The sequence below is a fragment of the Oncorhynchus mykiss genome, chromosome Y, assembly GCF_013265735.2.
Source record: "Oncorhynchus mykiss isolate Arlee chromosome Y, USDA_OmykA_1.1, whole genome shotgun sequence".
NCBI lineage: Eukaryota > Metazoa > Chordata > Actinopteri > Salmoniformes > Salmonidae > Oncorhynchus > Oncorhynchus mykiss.
In genome coordinates this window covers 42,825,117-42,835,322 of record NC_048593.1, presented here as the reverse complement: position 1 = coordinate 42,835,322, position 10,206 = coordinate 42,825,117, and the positions used below count along the sequence as shown (strand labels likewise).

The 10,206-nt window shown below is 46.3% G+C and overlaps 1 protein-coding gene across 2 annotated transcripts in view; it reads right to left on the bottom strand.

Moving 5' to 3' along the window:
• Nucleotides 1-1,399: 1,399 nt before the first annotated feature.
• The window catches only part of hunk (hormonally up-regulated Neu-associated kinase), a 25,930-nt gene continuing 17,123 nt past the window's right edge, over nucleotides 1,400-10,206 (bottom strand). For both annotated transcript variants that reach the window (XM_036967852.1, XM_036967851.1), the window contains exons 7-10: nucleotides 8,515-8,641; nucleotides 8,196-8,364; nucleotides 7,534-7,693; nucleotides 1,400-4,188 (exon numbers count right to left, since the gene is read on the bottom strand). In XM_036967852.1, coding sequence (XP_036823747.1) covers nucleotides 3,419-4,188; nucleotides 7,534-7,693; nucleotides 8,196-8,364; nucleotides 8,515-8,641 — 1,226 coding nt within the window. In that variant the 3' untranslated portion in view covers nucleotides 1,400-3,418. The remainder of the gene's footprint in view (nucleotides 4,189-7,533; nucleotides 7,694-8,195; nucleotides 8,365-8,514; nucleotides 8,642-10,206) is intronic.

The following is a 10,206-nucleotide window of genomic DNA, read 5'->3' as shown; positions in this document are numbered from 1 at the left end:
GGGTTAGAAGCATTCAATTTTTTTTTTAAATTGCAATTATTATTATTTTGTATTTGTGTGCCAATGAAAAAAAAATTCACTGCTTAACATGATACAACAAAATGTTACATTTACATTTCATTTGGGAGATATCTTTACAAACAAACAGCTAGATCCACGGTTCTTACAGGGTTCAACTGATTAATACTTTATATAACCACAAACTTACACTGCCATAAATGCAAATCCATCAAGACACCAACCACGATAAAGGGTTAAACATACCTTTTTAATTCAGCTTGTGAATTTTATTGACTATATCTATGATTCCCCTCTTTATATCTTAATGTAATGACATTAAAAGAAATTGGCAGATTATTATCAATGATTTATCAACAGCTGTAACAAGTTGTCCAGTGTAGGAAACGCGCACCGGTACCCTAGTTTCTGGAAAGACCCGTATACAGTAGACATGGGTGTACACTTTCAGGCTTGTTGACAGGAGTTATTGTTCCAGCTGGCCTCTGGTGTGTATCACCCTTTCTCTCCGGTCCGTGGTTAAGCTAGAGGGGTCTGTGTCATAGTCTGTTTGTCTCGCTGGTGCTACAGGGGAGGGGGGGGGGGGGGGGAGATTTGGCTCTAACTGCCCACACTGCGTTCCAAATTGCACCCTACTTTTGACCGTGGCCCACAGAGCTCTGTAGAAAATGTAGTGCACTACATAGGGGATAGGGTGCTACTTTGGACTTGTGCCCTGTCTCTGGTAAACAAAGGCCCTAATACACTTCACCCCCCGCCCCCCGCCCTCCTCCAAAAGGGAGCCTTTTTGTTGTGTGTGACGCGTCTGTCTCACAGAGCTTTAAGGACCCCTGTTCTTTGTCTGGTCAGAGGGCGGTGTCACGGAGAACGGTTTACGGACGAGACCCGGGTACCGTAGTCGAGTGGATTAACAGTGTGTGTGTGTGTGAATTGTGTGGGTGCGTGATCGTGTGAGGCAGTAGGAAGGGGTCATTCAGCTGTCGTGTTTGGTGTTCATGACTACTACCACAGCTGTCTTGTAGGAAATGGATACACCATGTGTAGAGTGTGTGTGTGTGTACGGTATGTGAGGGTGTGTGTGTAGGGATGGTTTTGGGGTCAGGACTGTTTCCCATCTTGCTGAGAGGGAGATAGTTCACATTCTTCTGTTGATGAAGAGACCCAGGTCTTTGTTTAGGACGTATTAATGTAACATTTGATCAATGTATGGTTTGATGGTTTGCAATGTATACATTTGATTATCTGGTTTATATCGGCAAAGTATTTGAGTATCGTGAACACACACACACACACACACACACACACAGACACACACACTTGTCTATAGGCCCCCAGACAGGGCAGCAGGTGCAGTAAAAGGATCAGACAGAGACTTCATGGATTTAGTATAAATATTGAAAATATTTTATAAGCCATCGTAAAAATCTTGACGCTCAAAAGCAAAACAGCGATTTATTAAAAAAGAACCTCCGTTCATTTCAACAACAGAAAAAAAAAAAACATTTTCTTTAAAAAGACTTACAAAGACATTTCATATTTTCAAAAAAGTTCCAAAGTTTTTTTTTTAAATGTTCGTATTAAAAATCGGTATTAAAACAGTGTTGCATGCAAGTGTTGACAGATATGAAACACATTCTACGTCAAAAGGGAGAAGCATTGTGTAAAGTGGAAGCCTTTGCTCGTCCAATACAGTCTGGTGAATCAACGGTGTGACAATGTCAAACGTCACAGGCAATATGTACAAGAATCATAGAATCAATAAAAAATTAAAAATCATAGAATACAGAACACTAGAATCCATCATCGGGAACCTTTAGAACCCCCGGAATCATACAGTATTATTAATTACACGGTAAACTGGCACCACAACACCCATCGTTTCCATTCGTTCAGAAAGCACCTTGGCAATACCGTCGTTTACGGCAGGCAAGAACACACACGTAGCAATATTGCACAAACGACAGTCAGTATCACTTAAAGACGATATGAAATGTGTCACTTTTACGTGCCGTGATAGTGGAAGGTCTTACCTTCCTCTTCCTCCTCTTCCTCCTCCTGTTTCAGTCTGAGGCAGGGCAGGGTTACAACACTCAGAAACTCATTGTAATCCCTTTGACACTTTTATATAGCTTGTCTGTCTCAACAGGTAGATCTGCTAACAAGAGTCCCTAATGGTATCCTACACATTCTATAGTCCATAGGGCTCTGGTTAAAAGCAGTGTGCTATGTAGGGAATAGAATACTATTCGGGACGCAGCCTAAGGAATGGATCTAATAGTTAAACTGTCATATAGAATGATGTATATTTCCACTGTCGTATAGAAGCTGATTGTATAACAGGTTGACAGTTGGGCTCAGAACACAACCTTATAGGGCTATAGGGAAGGCAGAGCGGTGTGGAAGGTTATGTGACTGGCTAAGAAACAAACTACATCCCTAGGATTCTGCAGTGTTGGGTTCCGGTGGAACACAATTCACCGTGGAAACCGTAGAATTAGAACGCATTCTAATTCCGCGGTAGAACCCACGGTTGATGGTCAGGTTCCGTTGGAATGAAACCGAAGCGGAAATTCCACATAACTAATCGACTGATCTTAACCACAGATCTCAGAATGTTTTGTTTTAATGAATGTGACAGCAGAAAGGTGAGACCGACAGGCAGCTGTTGGTATATTGGTTGACTTGAACTATGTGGCTTAACGTACACAACCACAGTAATATCAAGCCGAAGGAACTTCCTGGAATAACACAATGACACAACAGTCTTCCAGGGAAATCAGACCCTGATGTCGTTGTAGGTTTGGTTTACAATAGTTAGATAATACAGCCATTTCCACTGTAAACGCCTCATCTTCATTTCCCTGAATGTGTGTGTGTGTGTGTGTGTGTGTGTCACTCAGCCCTCTCTCACAACACAATATGTAACAACGACAGGTAAAACTCTGACACTGTAGAGCTTTACTTCATATGTTCAAGTCACTGGAGTCCCAGCTTGTCTTCACAAAGGCCTTTCACCAGCAGAAACAAACGTTGACAGTACAAACAGTCATTTTCATTTCATTTTCAAACCACCTTTAGTCTTCAGTGTTTTACTTTATAGTCTTTCACTCCAACAGCCAGAGTGTCTCTGTGTATCTAGAGTCGTAGTGTCGTCATGGTGACTGCCTCAGCAGAGGACAGTTCACAGGGTCAAAGTTCACAAAAGTTCCAAGGCCGCTCAGGAAGAACCACGCCCACTTCCTGCCCCAAAACAGGACGCAGGACGTATGATCGAGATGAAAAAACTGTCTGAAACGACGACATCTTATCTCCTCGTTTCATTGGGCACTAACTTTGGACCAGAGCCATAATCCTCCACATGGTCATTGATCATCGCCATTGTCCCGTTACCCAGAATGCTTCAGCAGAGGGTCTTGAGCGCCCCGGAGGCGCAGAGCAGCGTCTGCATGTGGTAAGGGGGCGGAGACACCAGATCCTCCTCCACCGCTTGCTCCGCCCTGAAACTGAACGGCTGGAAGGGAACCTTCTTCTTCAGGATCTGACCGATGCCCATAGAGGGGAACTTACTGCCGCGGTGATAGGGGCTGTCTGGCTCAACGCTGCCCCCGGAGGACGGAGGACTGAAGGCAGATGACGGGTTGAGGGGGGAGAAGGCTGATTTGGGCGGGGAGAAGGCTGAGCCTCCTGGGGGGCTGCCGAAGGAGCTGGGGGGGCTACAGCTGGTGTCTGACCCGCACCAGTCACCCGAGTTAGAGGAGGACTTTTTAGGCTGGGGGTTGACGATGAGGACGGGGGGGCTGGGGATGGTCGCCTTTTTTAAGTAGGAGGAGTCAGGGTGAAAGGCGGAGACATGTCGCGGAGGGGAGAAGGTCCCATTGGTCAGTTTGTACCAGGGAGTGGCCGAGGCAGGAACCACAACGTCGTCGATTGGCTCGGCTTTGGAGAGGGAGTCGTAGGAGTGCATACCGATTGGAGAGGGAGCCGGGGGGGCAGGGATGTGGTCTGGGCTAGTATTGGCCGCCTGGAGAGTTTCGAGGCGCCTGATTGGCTGTGGCGTGCGGGGGAAGAGGGGGTGGATCTCTAGGTATTCCATGGAGGACGAGGCGACGGTGCCGGACGGGGCGAGAGGAGAAGCACGGTGGAAGTTACCTGTCACCGCTCGCAGAAGACCTGAGAGAGAGAGAGAGAGAGAGAGAGAGAGAGACAGAGAGAGAGAGAGAGAGAGAGAGAGAGAGAGAGAGAGAGAGAGAGAGAGAGAGAGAGAGACAGAGAGAGAGAGAGAGAGAGAGAGAGAATTAATATGTTAATGTCAGTCACTACATACCACATTCTATAACAGTGTTACCCTCTGGGCCGACATGTATCTACCAGACCTGGGTTCAAATACTGGTGTGTCTATGTGTCTGTGTGTGTGTGTGTGTCTGTGTGTGTCTGTGTGTGGTAGATGTCTTTAGGGTGAGTGTGTGTGTGTGTGGTAAGATGTCTTTAGGGTGAGTGTGTGTGTGTGTGTGTGTGTGTGTGTGTGTGTGTGTGTGGTAAGATGTCTTTAGGGTGAGTGTGTGTGTGTGTGGTAAGATGTCTTTAGGGTGAGTGTGTGTGTGTGTGTGTGTGTGTGTGAGTGTGTGTGTGTGTGTGTGTGAGTGTGTGTGTGTGTGTGTGGTAAGATGTCTTTAGACAAAACATAAATACACCGATTGAGGTTGAGGAGCTCCTTTGAGACTGAACACAGACAACATGTAAAGGTTGGAAAGGGATGGAGAGAAAGAGAGAGAAAGGGATGGAGAGAAAGAGAGAGAAAGGGATGGAGAGAGAGATTCGCAGAGAGCAGGAGAAGAGGGATGGAACAACATATTTCTCAGGAGGGAGAAAGGGAGAGATACACAGCATGGCATATTAGTCTATTCGGGCTATTTCAGCCATACCTGTTGCTGACAGGTGTATAAAATCGAGCACACCGCCATGCAATCTCCATAGACAAACGTTGGCAGTAGAATGGCCTTTACTGAAGAGCTCAGTGACAACGTGGCACCGTCAGAACGGATGCTACCTTTCCCACAAGTCAGTTCTTCAAAATGTAGTCAAAGCCTAAGATCACCCAATGCCCAATGCCAAGCGGTCGGCTGGAGTGGTGTGAAGCTTGCCGCCATTGGACTCAATGAAAACGTGTTCTCTGGAGTGATGAATCCGACAGGCGGATCTGGGTTTGGCGAATGCCAGGAGAACGCTACGTGCCCGAATGCATAGTGCTAACTGTGGAGGACTGGTCTGGGGTTGTTTTTCATGGTTCGGGCCCCTTAGTTCCAGTGAAGAGAAATCTTAACACTGCAGCATACAATGACATTCTAGACGATTCTGTGCTTCCAACTTTGTGGCAACAGTTTGGGGGAAGGCCCTTTCCTGTTTAAGTATGACAATGCCCCCGTGCACAAAGCGAGGTCCATACAGAAATGCTTTGTAGAGATCGGTGTGTAAGAACTTGACTGGCCTCCACAGAGCCCTGACCTCAACCCCATTGAACACCTTTGTAATGAATTTGAACACAGACTACGCGCCATGCCTAATTACCCAACATCAGAGCCCGACCTCACTAATGCTCTTGTGGCTGAATAGAAGCAAGTCTCAGCAGCAATGTTCCAACATCTAGTGGAAAGCCTTCCCAGAAGAGTGGAGGCTGTTATAGCAGCAATGTACCAACATCTAGTGGAAAGCCTTCCCAGAAGAGTGGAGGCTGTTATAGCAGCAATGTACCAACATCTAGTGGAAAGCCTTCCCAGAAGAGTGGAGGCTGTTATAGCAGCAATGTACCAACATCTAGTGGAAAGCCTTCCCAGAAGAATGGAGGCTGTTATAACAGCAATGTTCCAACATCTAGTGGAAAGCCTTCCCAGAAGAGTGGAGGCTGTTATAGCAGCAATGTTCCTACATCTAGTGGAAAGCCTTCCCAGAAGAGTGGAGGCTGTTATAGCAGCAACGGAGGGACCAACCCCATATTAATGCCCATGATTGTGGAATGAGATGTCGGATGAGCAGGTCACCTTCCTCTGTTAATTGGGTCAACAGAATACAGAGTACAGAGTACATATGAAATGCGCCAATGGCCCATTTCAAGGTATGCCCAGTACTATGCTGGCTGTGCTGTATGTGTGTGTGTGTGTGTGTGTGTGTGTGTGTGTGTGTGTGTGTGTGTGTGTGTGTGTGTGTGTGTGTGTGTGTGTGTGTGTGTGTGGTCTCACCTGTTTTATGGGGATGAAGGGATGGGAGGGATGGAGGGGTAGAGGAGTGGAGGTATGGAGGGATGACATCTAGTGTTGGGTTGTATCCAGATTTCCATATCTTCATATCGTGCCCGTGTCATCCCGGGTTTTATGGTATTACCGACAGTGCACACAAGGGCCGCTATTTCTTTTCAAAGGAAGATAATCCCCATAAAACGTCACTTACCAGAATGCTAACAAAATACTAACCAATACTTTTTAAAGTGTATTTAACCTTTCTTTAAATAGGCAAGTCAGTTATGAAAAAAATCTTATTTACAATGACGGCCGACCCCGGCCAAACCCTAACCCTAACCCGGACGACGCTGGGACAATTGTGCGCCGCCCTATGAGGACTCCCAATCACGGCCGGGTTGTGATACAGCCTGGAATCAAACCAGGGACTGTAGTGACACCTCTAGCACTGAGATGCAGTTCCTTAGACCACTGGCCACTTGGGAGCCCGAGTGATACTAAGGAATTCTCATAGAGAATGCCAACTAAATGCTAACGAGCGCATTGCAAACATTTTGTACAGTTTCTGACCTAAACTGTACAAGTTCAAATGCTACTCACAGTTTGCTGCACGCACAAAACTAATATTAGCCAGCAAGGCTCTTGATCTAGGAGGGGATTCTCTACTGTTACCAAGCGAATTCTTGATTTTTAGAAGAAGCTAACCACTTAGCTAGATAGGCTAACTAGCAACTACATTAGCACACCAAACACACAACTACAAGGTATTTAGCACATTTTAGATAAGACATATCTAGCTGGCCAACATTGAGTTGTTAATTAGATCACCTGACGCACGCTGCACAACAGTGGATGACTCTCGAGGCTACGGTCTCTCGTCGTTGTGTGCTTGTAAACAAACACCAAACACATTTTTATCTACTGACGTATTTCACAAGCAGACTACAGCTATTTACTTTTAAAAAAAAAGTAGATACAAATATTAAAATGTTTATAAAAAAGAACTTTAAAAAACTTAAAATAAATAGGGTCAACGGTGGTGACAGTATTGAAAAATAATCCCGTGGCTTTTCCCCCAAATATCCCAGTATACACAGTGTATACGGTATACCGCCCAAGCATAGTGACATCTGCCATCGTTGTGGAGAGTAGTCTGCTCTCCAGATAACATAAAAGTGTGGAAGGATTTCTGTTGAGAGGACAGACAGGGAATAGAGTGGTGTGTGTGTGTGTGTGTGTGTGTGTGTGTGTGTGTGTGTGTGTGTGTGTGTGTGTGTGCTCTCACCATTCCTGTGCTTCTTCTCCTTGCTCGGGCCCTTGCTAACGGCCAGGTAGACGGGAGTCTGTTTAGGAGGGATGGTGACCTTCTCTACGTGTTTTCTCCACTGGGTTTGGAAGTACTCATTCTTCTCTGTCTTCTTCTCCTTCTCCTGGTACACCTTCTCCTGGAGGACAGAGACGTTATTACAACGTTATTCCCAGAGATATTCAAGTATTCTATTCTTCTCCTGGAGGACAGAGACGTTATTACAACGTTATTCCCAGAGATATTCAAGTATTCTATTCTTCTCCTGGAGGACAGAGACGTTATTACAACGTTATTCCCAGAGATATTCAAGTATTCTATTCTTCTCCTGGAGGACAGAGACGTTATTACAACGTTATTCCCAGAGATATTCAAGTATTCTATTCTTCTCCTGGAGGACAGAGACGTTATTACAACGTTATTCCCAGAGATATTCAAGTATTCTATTCTTCTCCTGGAGGACAGAGACGTTATTGCAACGTTATTCCCAGAGATATTCAAGTATTCTATTCTTCTCCTGGAGGACAGAGACGTTACCACTATAATGTAGTGTAGTGTAGGGTGTCTATAATATCCTGTACTCCATGGTGTTGTTTACCCTAACCTAGCCTGTACTCCAGGTGCAGTGTTTCCTAACCTACCCTGTACTCCTTGGAGAGCCTCTTCATCTTGTTGTTGAGCAGGAAGTAGACAGCCAGGGTGTGACAGGCTCTGTTGGTGAGCACGGCACTCAGCACCTCGCTGTGTTTGTAGCCCATCCTCTCTGTCATGTGCAGTAATACCATGTGGTTGATCTCCTCAATGTGGATCCTAGAGAAACAGAGAGAGACGTTAGCCATCAGACCTGTGTCTGTGTGTGTGTCTGTGTGTCTGTGTGTGTGTCTCTGTCTGTGTGTCTGTGTGTCTGTGTGTCTGTGTGTCTGTGTGTCTGTGTGTGTGTGTGTGTGTGTGTGTGTGTACCTGTTGAGGTAGGGTGCTCCAGTGTTAGCGTTAGCCAGTTGTAGCCAGGAGTCGACCATGACCTGGTGGATGTTGGGTCTCTTAGCTGGATCTGGTTCTAACAGCTTCTTCAACAGACAGATGGCCGCTGTGGAGAGATAGGAGGGGAGAGGGAGAGAGGGAGAGAGGGAGAGAGAGAGAGATGGGGGAGAGGATGGGAGAGGGGGAGAGGGGGAGGGAATGAGAAAGAGAGATGGGGAGAGGAGGGTAGAGGGAGAGAGAGAGAGAGAGAGAGAGAGAGAGAGAGAGAGAGAGAGAGAGAGAGAGATGGGGGAGAGGAGGGCAGAGGGGGAGAGAGGGAGAGGGAGAGAGAGAGAGAGAGAGAGAGAAAGGGGGGGGGAGAGAATTGGTTAAAATATTTACTATGACGTAAAATACTAACTAATCCAGACAGAGTGTATCAGGGTTGGGGTGAATTACAGTGTAACTTGCCCAATTAACTATGATTTTAAATGGAAGTGGACCCGGCCAACCCCAGTGTCTGTGTCAGTGTTCAGACTTCCATTGGCAACATTCTCAGTGAGGTTAAATGACACATATGTCTGTCTGACCCTTGTGCTTTTCTGTTGACTGTTGACTGGCAATTCATAGTTTCCTGTTAGTTCTAACTGTGTCTCAGCTGATGTCCCAGCTGAAGTCCCTCTCAGACACAGGGCTATTTACAGAATAACAACTTTCTCTCTCTCTCTCTCTCTCTCCCCCTCTCCTTAGGAAACGAGGGAATAATGTCTGTCTGTCTGGTGTCTGAAATCTTAGGTTGTCTCGCCTCCCCTCCTCTCCTCTCCTCTCCTCTCTCCTCTCCTCTCCTCTCCTCTCCTCTCTCCCCTCCTCTCCTCTCCCCTCCTCTCCCCTCCTCTCCCCTCCTCTCCTCTCCCCTCCCCTCCCCCCTCCCCTCCCCTCCCCTCTCCCCTCCTCTCCCCTCCCCTCCCCTCCTCTCCTTACATAATAAGATGAATGAGAAGACAGTTGTCACGAGCTTGGATTAATAATTGCTTACATAACTCTGTCTCCTGACTCTGTCTAAACTCACACACTTTGCATCATCAAGAGGTGTGTGTGTGTGTGTGTGTGTGTGTGTGTGTGTGTGTGTGTGTGTGTGTGTGTGTTGACTGGAATCAGATGGGGTTGGTTGGTTTAGCAGCATCTCAAGTCTTCTCCCACTGGGCACAGACATTAGTTCAACGTCTAGTTTTGATTTACATTTGGTTGAGAATTCAACATGAAATCAACAACAAAAAGGTTAAAAAATAATGTATATATTTTTTAAACAACATTTTGCAAATCGAATCAGCATTGATTCAACTTCATCACATACATTCATTACTATTATTTTTCTTTGGGGGGGGGGGGGGGTTGAAATGACGTGGAAACAACGTTGATTCAACTAGTTTTTTGCCCAGTGGGATTGTTGTTCCCTTGCCAGGAACGAGGAAGAGCTAGAGGAAGGGAACCAGTTGGGATGAAACATTACAGTACCCTTTCACCCCCCCCCCTTCCCCCCTCCAAACCTCTAATTAAAATTGACACAACAGCCAATTGTATGAGTTATGAGTGACAGCAGGAGCTACAGGGAACCGGTTGGTCCTGCCATTAAGTGGGGGTGCCAGATGCGCTTGGCTTGGCATTCCACTAGCACCTGAGGTAGATCTTCAC